Raw genomic sequence first — 13,705 nt, 5'->3', positions numbered from 1 at the left:
AGTCACCTGACGTGCGTACGGGAAATACCTCGGATCCAAGATCAGCTTCTCTTTAGTTTGGGGTTTTAATAGTAAAAAGAGCAGCCAGACACACTAACTTGAGACAACTTTTGGTTATTGTTTGAAACTACATTAACCTGCGATGTGATGCCTAAAGCATGCTGGAAGTGTATCTGCTGAATATGTACTGAACACCGTTTCTGTTAAAAAAAATAATAATTTAAAATTAAAAAAAAACAAAAACAGTTAGGCCTATTGCTTGTCAGTTATTTCCAGGAAATGTTTTCAAAGGTTTTTCAGCTACCTAGAGTTTGAGTTATTTTTAGGACATATTAAAATATGTGACATTTACAAAAAAAAACAATGAAAATTGATGTTCTCTTTTATTTTCCCATTTGGTAAACGTTAGAGTGAACAACATACAGCCAGGCTACTTCAAGTGATGATCAGAAAGAAACAAGAAAACAAGCAAAAACAAAGAACCCCCCCCCCCCCCCAAAAAAAAAAAAAAAAAAAAAAAAAAAAAAAAAAAAAAAAAAAACAAGGAACCATCAAACATCCCATAAACATACACACATACACATAGGCACATACACACACACACACTTGATAGTCTTTTTTTTTTTTTTTACAAGGGTCATCTTTGCTATGTTCTGTAAGAGGTGATTGTGCTTTTCAACAAAAAAAATTGGTTTGAATTTATTTCACAATAACATTCATTTTATATTTCTATATCAGACATCTCCAAAAGGCACATTGAGGTGCATTAATATGTGATAAAACCACATATCTGGGGACACTGACACCTGATACAAGCATGATTGCAGCGCTGCAATCATTTTACTCAACTACAGAGTGAAGATTTGGGAGAAATGAGCATTATCTAATGAAGAGCATTACCATAAAATATCTACCTCGACAAATATAAGTCATACAAGTACTTGGTCAATAGCAATTGTATCAGTGCACTTTTAAAATCTCATTTGGAAAAAGCTTTTCAGCAAAAAGGCACTTTTGGTGAGTTTAAAGGCAATTACAAAAGCATTATTACACTCATGTAAATCCTCTTAATGTGTCACACTGCAAAAAGGAAACTTGAGCAATAGTGGAACAGAAGGAAGCTTTTTTTTTTTCTTTTTTACAAAATTCCAATGTAGTTCATTCTGTTCTTATTTGAATGTCACATCCCAAAGTCTCTTCTGCCAACAAAGAAGGTGCAAATACAGAAATGCAGCATCAGAGGTGACCCTGATGTTTGCTTTGCAGGACAAAAATCCTGGTTCCAAAAGGTCACTTTTTTGCAAGACAGCAAACAGTCACAAATTCCTAAAAAAAAAAAATTTTTTTGAAAAGAAAAGAAAAGAAAAGAGATATTGAGCCAGCTCCTGTTTTTGTTACCAGGGATCAATACGATGGAGAGTAGGGGACTGATTAAAAAAAAAAAGTGGCGTCTGGCAACATCACCTTAAAAAAAAAAAAATGAGACCAAAAAAAACCCAAGACCCCTGATTACAAGAGACAAAGTGGCAGTTGCATTCAGTAACACAAATTCCAATGCATGTACAAAATCATTCAATGGTCAGCTTCAAAAGAAACAGCGGCTATATAAACTACAACTTTTCCTGTTACACTGGAAGATTGTCAAACACCTTTTGATTAAACCTACGAGTACATTACATGTGCCTTTTTTTGTTGTCGCACTTAAAACCGTACCATAAAAAGCACATGTAAAAAAACATAGTATCTTAAAGTTTGATTAAAGCCATGCATGACACCACATTAACAAAGGTGAACGTCTTGTGTACTAACAGAGTAAACAACATGTGCAGCATTCTTAATCAAGGAAATAGATTTGCTAAAAAAAAAAAATGCAAATTCTCCTGTGCGCGCGCACACACACACACACACACACACACACATACACACAATATATATAGTTTTCTCTCATTTTGCATCACTGCACTAAATCTACTCTAATGTTTTGGCTTTTAAGACACCCAGAGAAGAACAAACCTGGTGACATGAAATTGAACAGCATGACCGAGCTTGCATTTTAAACGCAACAGAAATATATCCGAAAGGGCTTTGGCACTGATGCAGCTTTGGTGAATAAAAAAATAAAAGATTTAAACTCAAATTGAACCGTGTTCAAAATGCTTAATGTTGATTTGGTCTCATTTCATAGAAGACCTTGCAAGAGGAGAGGAAAAACAAAAAACCCAACCCATCATAGCCTCTAAAACCCTGAAAAGCTGAAAAGATGGCACATCTGCAGAATACAAGTGAACATTTCTGCCCCGGAAGGCAAGCTTTCAAAGGCGTTTGGCATAGTTTTTGCATAGGATGTGATCTCGAACGTCTCCCCATCCTCCATTTTTCATGTGCGCTTTGTGCTCCGCTGCCTCTGCACCGTTAAGGACGAGAGACTGGGGAAAGAGGCCCTCCTTGGCTTTTTGAAGGCTGTCCTCGACCCTCTGCAAGGCCCATTCTGGCCTGCAGTTCTGCTTCTGATGAAGACCGCAGTCCCCTGTATGGAGAACCCTGGAGCCCTGAGCTACCAGCACTTTGAGGGCCTTCGATACGCAGGTTCCCGAGAGGTGCTGCAGAGTCCAGTCCCAGTTGTAGTCGTCGTAGGTGCAGAACTCGTTGTTGCAGCCCATCAGCTTGTAGTACACCTCCCTGGAGATGGCCATGCCGATGTTGTGTTTAGTCGACATCCACCCAGTGGTCAACACCTTATTGGTCTGTTTGGTGAAATCAGCCAGGTCATTGTGGTTACCCAAAGCCAGCATGTCACAGTCGGGGCAGCTGCTCTTCCTGAACTCTATCATTGACTTATAAAAATGGAAAAAGTCTGGTAAGATATAGTTGTCCTCCTCCAGAAATATTGCAAAGCCGCTGTAGCCCTGCATGGCCTGCACTCGCTCCCACACAAAGTGCAGTTTCCACCACCAGTGGTGTTTGGTTTGAGTGATGGAGGCTTCCCTGTAATGTCCGTAGGAGTCGGGGTGTTCAGCGTTGAGGCATCCTGTTTTGATAGCGTTGTCCTTGGCTATGTCTCGAGGGCAGTCTCGTGGATCCTGCCCAGGAAACTCACTGGGATACAGCTGAGTACTGAAAGGGAAATAAATCTGCAGTACCTTGCAGAAAGTTATCCCTTGCACAATTGAGTTTATTTCCTCTGAAAAATAGTCATGGCTGAAGATAAGGAGAAAGCTGTGGACCTCAGCAGCTTTCTCCAGTGATTTGATGAGCAGACTGAGGTATTCGGGCCTGTTGTGGACCTGGACCACCAGCACCAGTTGAGGTTCCCCTGGAAACTTGTCTGCATTGTGAACACACTGCTTGTAATTGCCACTGTAAACAGACTGAGTCAACTCTGACGGCGAGCCAAAGTTAAACTTCACCATGTTCACCTGAAGGACTGGGGGTCCACTTGTGTCATTATCAGAAACTATTAATACACGTGTGGAAAACAAGAGAGTCACAACTATAACGGAAACACCCAGCAGCGCGAGCAGATTCTTTTTGAGCAGCCGAAACCTCATTTTCTCTCAGTAGAAGCAGACTTCAGAGTCGCCACAACAACAAAGGCTCTCGTTCACCTTATCACGCGCGTCTTCGTCGTAAACTTGCTTCGAACATCGTTTCCTCGTGCGACTCTTCCTCTAAACAGTCCAACGTAGCGTGACGAGCGCCAGTGTTTCTCGACGGCTGCTTTTCCTTTTCACGCTACTGTCTCCCCACCAGAAACCGTGTCATTTGCCGAACTGCCGCTCCGACCGCTTGATTTTTAGCACCTGTGTGGACAAAAAAAAAAAAACAACAACACAGAACAAAGCGAACGGAGTAAGTGAGCATTTTATACAAGTTACGTTCATTTAAACGGTGTTCATTTCGAGAGTTAGAAAAAGCTAACTCGCAGCTAATTTGACTTACCCAAACCAGTTGTAATGTGTCAACACGCTTCAACACCAGGAAGAGGATGATATGACTATGATACATGTTGGGTACAACTTGTGGACTGCTGACGTGTACCATTCAGCCAACGGGGGGAGAGACTGAGCTCCCGCTCAACGAATCATTGCCCTACCTATAGCTGTGTAATATGAGGAGGAAATGTAACGCGTGCTTCATTTGAATAGTGAACTGCAGGAAAACGTTTTACAGAAAATGTGTGAACTCAGTGATAACATTTGAACAAAAGTTTTGTCTGTTAAGCCATGCCATATAAAATATATATATATATATATATATATATATATATATATATATATATATATATATATATATATATATTATGTCGATAAAAGCAGTGTATACACTTACCAGTGTTATTTGTTTATATAATTTACAGAAGTTGTGTTTTGTTGTTTTTCAAGGGAGTTTCTTGGACCCATAGAATAATTAAAAAAAAACAAAATAAAAAAAAAAAAAACCTGTTATCTGTTCAGGTCTGACTGGTTCAACACATATCAAAAGCATGTGGGGTGTAATACCTGAAACTATTAGGCTTGAAAACTTGATAACCCTGATAAGGCAGGATTTAACAACAGGAGATGGAACTGGAGAGGCTGGGACTTGGTATGAGATACTGGGAAAGTGTTAGGCCTAAATAGGACACTGCAATGTTGGAGAATACCAGTATTATTAGTATTGTACTGCGCAGAGGTGCAGTGGTAATGGAACTGGAAAAAGTTTAATTGATTTGCTTAACACTTTTTTATATTAGTGCAGAGTATTTGAAGGCCACATAAATATGAATTAATCTAGTGATAGTATGAAATAGTAAATTTTGAATTAAAAAAAAAAGACAAAACTAGAGGTACCATAAGTACTTAATCACATTAAGGCCAGAAATTTCATAACAAAACTGCCATAAATCAGCCCTGCCTAGATTTTCAACATTGCAATAGAATATACAGTGTCGTCAAATCACCAAACCAGACAGGCAATGTTTCCAGGGGCAACAGGTAGGCTATCTTTTATCACCTATAGCACTAAATTCATGCCGTTGTTGTTTTTTTTATTTTATTCTTTTTATACGGGGTTCGGTTGGTTGACAAGTATTCAACAGTGAGACAACTGGTGCATTTATGTTTTCCTCTTTAAGTATTTAATTCCCTTTATTGTCACAATGTTGTAACAATACTAACTGTGCCATTATAACCTCATTACATGCTGTATTTCACTATTTTATAATCAGGGATGTCGTTAACTTTTTTTTTAACACATTTGAACAAGCAAACACGTGAACCTCTTCAAAACAGTAAGATAGGTACTCAGATAACATAGAGACTGTATACATTTTGAGAAAAATAACATTAGAGCAAAACTTCAGTTTACCAACAAACATGCAGGCAAGGACCAGAAGTTTTAGAATAATGTGCTCTGGACAGAAGAATCAAGGAGAAGAACCTCAGACCAGCTGTGAAGCACAGTGGTGGTAATATAATGGTTGAGGGTTAATTCGCTGCCTCTGGGACTGGGCAGCTTGTATGAATTGACTCAGCTATGAATTCCGCACCATATCAAAGAGTGCTTGATGATAGTCTGAGGCCATCTGTCTGAAAATTGAAGCTCAGCCAGAAGTGACCTTTTAACCAGATCATGATCCTCAGCACACCAACACATCCACCAATAAATGACAAAAAAACAAAAAACAAGCTCATATTTAAAACCCATTGAAATGTTTTGGAGGGATTTTAAACAGGCAGTATGCATTCAAGAAAACCTTTACATATCTTTTAGCTGAGGGGATTTGGGTTGAAAGACAGTTCAAAAATTTCAGCACACCAATGTTATTTCTGCCAAAGGAGGCAATAGTAGCTTCATAAGGCCAATGATGGACTTTACTGCGACTTACTCTTTTCATGGACAAATAGTGCATCATACATCTAATAATACTTTGAAAAAGATACGTTTCCTTGTCTTAATGTTCAAGTATACAACATTCATCTTTAGGCATTGTCTCAAAGAGGATCAAAATTATTTTTTGTCCAAATATATAATAAAAAAGCTTGATGGGATCTACTTTTTTCATGAACTTGTTTGAGGACTTCTGAGGATATCACTGTTAAAAAAAACAGGTGCATTTGTTTTACTGCAATAAAATGTAGCATGATGTCACTGAACCCTCCTACAGACCAGAGGCCCCGTCCTAAAATGTACGTTCCCGTGCAAGAAATCTCGGTGTCGCCTTTGAGTCTAGTTTAAATTTGATAAGTTGTTAGAGCTTGCGTCTTCCGTGTTAGATTGATTTAAAAGTGAAAACTGTTTTTTGCCAAGGCAATAATAAACTCTCAGGTCAGTTCGACCATATCTGCCCTGCACCGCCCAGCCTTCAGGTTACCAGTAAAATACAGAACTGATTTAAAATGCTCTTTTTCTTAAAGTGCTGCGCAGACTGCAGTTCTTTATATATATAAATTATACTTATGTCAACCACTTACATGACTACATTTGTATCTTAACTATCAATGATGCAGTCTGTAACTGAAACCTGCACATTACCTTTTGAGAACACTGTATAACATTTTTTTGGGGGGGGCTGATAACACCTCTGCAGGCCTGTTGTTAGTGCTAAGATGGCGCCGCGCTAGCGGCAGCCTGTTGCAGCAGTTCCCCTCCCCGAGTGTGTTGTTATTAGTATTTTTTAAGCCTTTCTCCTCTTCGGAGTTGTTTTTTTCTTTCTCTCGTGTGTTAAGTTAACGGTCAGACAATGGACCGTAATTTTTCCACGTTTCTGGATGGGGGCACTGTTATTGTTTACTCTTGTGATCAGCTGATCGCGCTGAGTAGCCCTCTACTGCTGCTGCCCGGAGCGAGGCCTGAGATCCCCGTTGAACTTCGGAGAAGACGTCGGGGTTGCAGAGCTGGAGCTAAGCTAAAGGCGGAAAGGAGGAAATACAAACCATCGGTACCAGCGATCTTAATGGGGAACGTGAGGTCGTTGGCCAACAAGACAGATGAGCTTAGCACGCTGGTAAAGACCCAGCGGGAATACCGGGAGTGTAGCATCATGTGTTTCACCGAGACATGGCTGCACTCACATTTCCCGGACCACAGCGCGGCCGTACCCGGCTTCAGGACTGTTCGGGCGGACAGAGACGTTGTGCAGAGCGGCAAGAAGAAGGGTGGAGGGATTGCAGTCTATGTGAACGAGAGGTGGTGCAATCCCGACCACGTGTGTGTGAAGGAACGTTTCTGTAGCCCGGACATTGAACTTCTAGCCGTGGGGATGCGCCCGTATTATTTGCCGAGGGAGTTCTCGTCCACTATTGTTATCGCTGTGTACGTTCCTCCATCAGCTGACGCAGAGGCAGCAGTGGACACCATCTACTCCACTGTGTCTAAACTGCAGACTCAGCATCCCGGTGCGTTTTTGGCAGTTACTGGAGACTTTAACCACACCAGTCTGGATAAAGTACTGCCAACTTTGCACCAGTATGTTAACTGCCCCACACGGAACAATAAAACTCTGGACTTACTGTATGCTAATGCCATGGATGCATATAGTACTACTGCCCTCCCCCCCCCCCCCCCCCTTGGTAGGTCTGATCACAACCTGGTCCTGCTGACTCCCAAGTATATTCCTCTGGTACAGAGGCAGCCTGTAACCACCAGGACTGTGAGGAGGTGGACACAGGAGGCCAAAGACTGCTTTGAGTCCACAGACTGGGATGTGCTGTGTGGACCACATGGGGAGGACATCAACAGCATGACGGACTGTATCACAGAATACAATAAATTCTGTGAACACACCACCGTACCATCCCGGACTGTACACTGCTTCCCCAACAACAAGCCGTGGATCACCAGTGACCTGAAAGTTCTTCTTAATAAGAAGAAAGCAGCCTTCAGGTCTGGGGACAGAGAGGAGCTCAGGAGAGTGCAGCGCCACCTGAAGGAGAAGCTCAGGGAGTGCAAGGACTCCTACAGGAGGAAGCTGGAGGCCAAACTCCAACAGAACAACGTGAGGGAGGTGTGGACCGGTATGAAGGAGATTACTGGGTTCAAGGGGAGAGAGAGACAACCAGGGGGCTCCCTGGAGAGGTCCAATGAGCTAAACTGTTTCTTCAACAGGTTTAGTTCACCACCCTCATCTGTCTCCTCCACACCTCACACCTCCCAAACACCTCTGCTGCCCCCCCCCCCCCTCCTCCCTCTGCGCCCCCTGGTGAACTGCATAGAGCCCTCAATCTCAAAGGGCTCTTCCACCATCGACACCTCGACCCCCCCCCCCCACACACACACACACACACACCCCTCACAACCCCCCCCCCCTGTGACGACTGGCCAGGTTAGGAGACAGCTGGAGAGAATCCACCAGCGCAAGGCTGCAGGGCCTGACGGCATCAGCCCCGGGGTCCTGAAGACCTGCGCCGTCCAGCTGGCTGAGGTCCTACAACACCTCTTCAACCTGAGCCTGAAGCAGGAGGAAGTCCCGGTGCTGTGGAAGACGTCCTGCCTGGTTCCTGTCCCCAAGAAGACGACTCCATCTGGCCTCAACGACTACCGACCGGTTGCCCTCACATCTCATGTGATGAAGGTGCTGAAGAGGCTGGTTTTGGCACACCTCAGGCCGCTGGTGAAATCTTCTCTGGACCCGCTGCAATTTGCGTATCAGCCTCGTGTGGGAGTGGACGACGCCATCATCTACCTGCTGCAACGAGCTCAGTCTCACCTGGATGGAACCGGTGACTCTGTGAGAATCACTTTCTTTGATTTCTCCAGTGCATTTAACACCATCCAACCACTGCTACTGAGTGAGAAGCTGCAGGTGGTGGGGGTGGACATGTCCACCGTCTCCTGGATCACTGACTACCTGACAGGCAGACCACAGTTTGTCCGTCTGGGCAGTGTGCTGTCTGATACGGTGGTCAGTGGTATTGGAGCTCCACAGGGAACTGTTCTGTCTCCCTTCCTGTTCACCTTATACACAACTGACTTCCAGTACAACTCAGAGTCCTGCCATCTGCAGAAGTTCTCTGATGACTGGGATGTATAAGGGATGGACGGGAGGACGAGTACAGGGCAGTAGTGGAGGACTTTGTGGAGTGGGCGGGAAGAAATCGCCTGCTCCTGAACGTGGCCAAGACCAGAGAGATGGTGGTCGACTTCAGGAGGAAGACAACGGCTCCACAACCGCTGAGAGTTCTGGGAGAGGAGGTGGACATGGTTGAGGAGTACAAGTACCTGGGTGTCTCCATCGACAACAGACTGAACGGGAAGACCAACATCAATGCTGTCTACAAGAAGGGGATGAGTCGACTCTTTTTCTTGAGGAAACTTCGATCCTTCAATGTGTGCAGCAAGATGTTGGAGATGTTCTACCAGTCTGTTGTGGCCAGTGAACTGTACTGTAGCACCATTGGAGCCGGTGACACCAACAGACTTAACAAACTGGTGAAGAAGGCCGCTCCATCATTGGCTACAAACTGGACAGCCTGGAAAAGGTGGTGGAGAGGAGGACGCTGAACAAACTATTATCCATATTGGATAATCCTGACCACCCTCTCCACCACCTGCTGCAGGGACAGTGGAGCACTTTCTCCAAAAGATTCCTCCAGCTCCGCTGTCACAAGGACAGATACAGGAGATCATTCCTGCCTACTGCAATAAGACTGTACAATAACTCACCTCTGGCAAAATCCATCACAGTACAATAACACTGTTGACTGTGTTTCTTGGTTTGTTTGCATATAATATATATAGATATATAATGTACTGTATATACTGTGCATTTTATATTTTTTACTGCTATTTACTGCTATTTTATTGCTTTTCTATTATTCTATTGTATTGTATTCTATTATTTTATTCTATTATTTCTATTATTATCTTATTGCTTCTGTATGCTGCTGTAGCGAAAAAAATTTCCCCTCAGGGATTAATAAAGTAAATACCTACCTTCTTACCTTACTGAGGCAGCTGGGTCACTTCCTGTTTCTCAGGCAAACACACTATGTGGATGTTTCTGAGATAAACTGTCACACTGCCTGAAATAATTTCACATTTAAATCACCGGGCTGTAAGCGCAGGTCACAGAGCGTCCGCACTTCCAGGAAACAGAGATGAAAAAAAACCTCTGACATACATCAGTGTTTTATCAGGAAGATTCTGGACTCCATGATGCTGTATTTATCACTCATGAACATTTGAATGTGTTTTAGTGCAAGTTTGAGGAATAATAGTATATGACCGATTTTAAACGTTGAAAACTGAATAAAGTTGGCCAAACAAAATAGAGAGGCATTGTACTAATTCTCTTTATTTTGGTACTCATCCTTTAAATGAACCACAAACAGTGACAGGACGTTTTATTTTAATTACAAATTCCACGACACTACTGACTGGAGGTGAAGTGGAAGTGCAAATATAAGCCTTTGCTGTCATTGATCAGCGGCATAATCAATATTATTCACCATGTTGTTGACCACAAAATCCTTCATATCACAACTACAATCCTGGCCGGTTAAAAGCAATCTGGGAAGTGTAATTTCATTTATTTTTGGGATCTTATACTTTCCTCCAAATGCATTTCATTGAATTATTAATGTTGATACTTATGTGTACATTTTTCAAAATCAAACCCCTTCACTCACATTTGCTCACATTATTTTACAGACCCCTTTGTTTCCCAATACTATATATCTCAGATGTCATCTACAGAAAATGTGGCTTCTGTGGATGTTAGGGTTTCTCATTCGAACAGGTGGTGCAGTTACTTGTAACGTGGAGGGAAAGGGGTCTTCCTCTGGAAATTTAGGCTGTGTGCACTTATCTGTATATAAATTGTAAATTCATTTGTTTGAGCATCTTGCAGAGCCTGGATCCTTTTTTCTATGTGGTGTTGGAGTCAGTTTGGATTTCTGTTTGGAACAGTTTGTTTGTAAGAGATGACTCACACCAAAATGGATCTATCTGACCCAAACACACAGTAAATGATGTCATCGTGAAGGATAAAATATGGTCTGTTTCATGGTCTTTGAAGGACTTTTTAGCCAAAAAAAACAACGTATATTGCATTGTCCATAAAAACGTATTAAACCATGTTTAAATGTTTAATGTTAGTTTTTGCTCTAATACAACATTTTATAGTCATTTCTGCAGTTTGTTCATTAAATGTTTAAGTCTCGCACAGACGGGATTATTTTCTTTATTTTCTACATTCTTATTTGTGATAACAGAAGAAAAGAATGGAGGGCAATAAGGTAACATGAACAGAACATGAAAACAAAGAATTTATGCTTTAAATATACAAACGCAGTTTGTGTAGTGGTTAGTCATGAAATATAGATGAGAAAAGTATGCTTGAGAATCTTAGACATATTTATCTAAACGTCATTGCAAACAGTATACAAAAATACCCCAAAGTAATACACAACAAACCAGCAACAAGTCATTGAATGTACAAAATAATCAGGAACAAATAATAATCAAATAAAATTGAAAATAAAATCTTATCAAATTCTAAAAGAAAAAAACAAATAAATAAATAAAAGAAACAAACAAACAAACAAAACAAAAAAAACACCTGCCAGTGGCAACCAATACTCGTACAAGAACAGCAATAAGATCCAGGATTATTTTTATTTACCTTTACAGTAGTCAGTATACTGAGCCTGATGAAGAACTGAGCAGGACACATGTCTGTTGTCGTGTATTTTTTTTTATGGGATGTGTGTGCAGTGTCTTCCACAATCTTTAGTATACTAGAGGGGTTTCTTTTTTTTTCTTTTTTTCTCAGATGAGGTTTTATCTTGCACTTGCCAGCACTTCCAGAGTGCTTGAAGTAGTATTTTAGAATCACAGGTGCTCGTAGATAAATGGCTCTTAAAAGCTGTATAACTACAGGAAGTGCCGTTAGAGAAACATTTTAATGAGGATTTGTTTTTTCTCTCTGAGAGCTGAGTACATAGCAGCGCCAGTGAAGTCTGATATGAGTCTGATAAGTTTGATATACGACTCCTGTACAAGTAATTAGGTTGTGTCAAATGAATGCGATGTTGTTGTTTTCTTTTTTTTCAAATGTATAAATACATTATAAAGAATTACAACTCGGAGCCAGGATGTGCAGTTGTTGCTATTTCTGCATTTCCCAGGCTTCAGTCCGTCCTGTCCCCTTCCAACTGGGGTTTCTCCTGCCTTGTAGCAGGTCCCTTGTGTCGCATCAACAGTCCCCTGAGCTTCAGCCAGGAAAACGTCCCACACTTCTTTCCCTTCCAGTAACTCACCAAACACACAAGATACAGAAATCTTAAACACTTAAAATCACCACCATGAGTTTCTTGTACTTTTTCTTGGATGTCACCAGATATGACTCTAACTCTCCTTAGAAAATTCTCCAGGTTTTAGAGGGATACGTGGTCTTTGTTCCTGCGGGAAGACACTTTGACCAGGTTCACACTGAGTCCTCATTTGTGGCCCACATGATCGAGTACTGTTGAGACTCTGCCACGGTTGAGGGAGCCGCGGACACGTGCACCTCGACAATCCATGGTCCCTTCAATGTTTTTATGGGGTCTGTTTCCACACCATTTAAGGGTACACTTTCAAAAACAATTCCCCAAGCTTCTTTAAATGTGTCCTGGAACTCTTTCAAATACCAAAACTTATCTTGAAGAAAAATTTTCTTTTCCACTGTCCTTGTGAACAGACTTCTGTTTGTCTTTTATAGTTTTTGTGTGTCTGTGCTGACATGATAAATGTTTCTACCTAATGCAGGCAGTTTAAGGCACGGAGCCTGAATGTCCCCAGAAGTTTGGGCAGTAGGTTGCTGGTCAACACGGCATGCAGCATGAATAGACAACAACAGAGTGTGTGCTAATTATATACTTTTCAAGACTGCAAAACTAGTTCCTTTAAATGTCAATGTTAAATTATGTTTCTACTTCCTGTTTTATTTGTAGCACAAAGGGTTGACTCAGACAGAAGTTAATAGAACTATAAAATGCGGTTTCGACAGAGACAGCTATTTCCATTTTGTGAGTTTCCGGGACACTAAAAAGTGAAATAATGTCATGATTACATGATTACATTATTACTTTTACTTTTACTTTTAGTTTTTTTGGATGGCTGTTGACTTGGTGGTTTGAAGGTAGAGATTTTGAATACAAAATAATTTTAAGCTCAACAGACATCATGCGTGTTGCTTCTTAACTTTTCAATGGTTAAAATCTTTAAAATGAGTCCTACTTAAAGGCTTCTCACAGCCACACAGGTGTGTTTCAAATAATTGAGCCCAGATTCACAAACTGTGACACACAAAGCACCACCTGGTGGTATGTAGGAGCCCTGCTGAAAGTTTATGACCACCACACTCCAGCTGGCCAAGTCCAAAATGTTGTCATCACGAACAATTGTCATTACCTGTACACATCCCATTGCAGCAATGTAAAAAACATTTATAATCTAGGTGATGCAGTCAGATTCAGACTCCTCAGTCGCTGATATTAGCAATTACTACAGTTGGTTACAAGGTCCTAAAAACAACCGAGAGGAAAGTGACAAGTAAGAAAAAGAGGAGGAGTCGACAGTTGAGCTGAGGAGTGGCTGAGAGATGTAAATGTATTCTTTGACCCTAACAGTAGCCGTATGTAGTTAGCCTGTCTGAGGCTGTTTGCATGGTTAAATCAGTCAATTCCATCTTATGAAAAGAATTGTTAAAAAGTGCAACATGGTCTGAAAGGTTTTGGAACCT

The 13,705-nt window shown here is 41.5% G+C and overlaps 1 protein-coding gene across 1 annotated transcript; it reads right to left on the bottom strand.

Moving 5' to 3' along the window:
* Positions 1-370: 370 nt before the first annotated feature.
* LOC138203671 (alpha-1,6-mannosyl-glycoprotein 2-beta-N-acetylglucosaminyltransferase) lies at positions 371-3,986 on the bottom strand. Its single transcript, XM_069158689.1, has 2 exons — positions 3,940-3,986; positions 371-3,800 (listed from the first exon to the last, which is right to left on the bottom strand). The coding sequence occupies exon 2, from the start codon at positions 3,546-3,548 to the stop codon at positions 2,313-2,315; it is 1,236 nt and encodes a 411-aa protein (XP_069014790.1). The 5' UTR covers positions 3,549-3,800; positions 3,940-3,986; the 3' UTR covers positions 371-2,312.
* Between the last annotated feature and the right edge of the window lie 9,719 nt (positions 3,987-13,705).

The sequence above is a fragment of the Embiotoca jacksoni genome, unplaced genomic scaffold, assembly GCF_022577435.1.
Source record: "Embiotoca jacksoni isolate LCO1_2020_lvr unplaced genomic scaffold, fEmbJac1.0.p SCAF_23, whole genome shotgun sequence".
NCBI classification, from domain to species: domain Eukaryota; kingdom Metazoa; phylum Chordata; class Actinopteri; family Embiotocidae; genus Embiotoca; species Embiotoca jacksoni.
The sequence above is the reverse complement of the archived record's forward strand: the minus strand, read 5'-3'. Positions and strand labels throughout refer to the sequence as shown.

Bases quoted from the DNA above. Each gene is read 5' to 3' on its own strand.
- LOC138203671 (XM_069158689.1), bottom strand. From the start codon at position 3,548: ATGAGGTTTCGGCTGCTCAAAAAGAATCTGCTCGCGCTGCTGGGTGTT.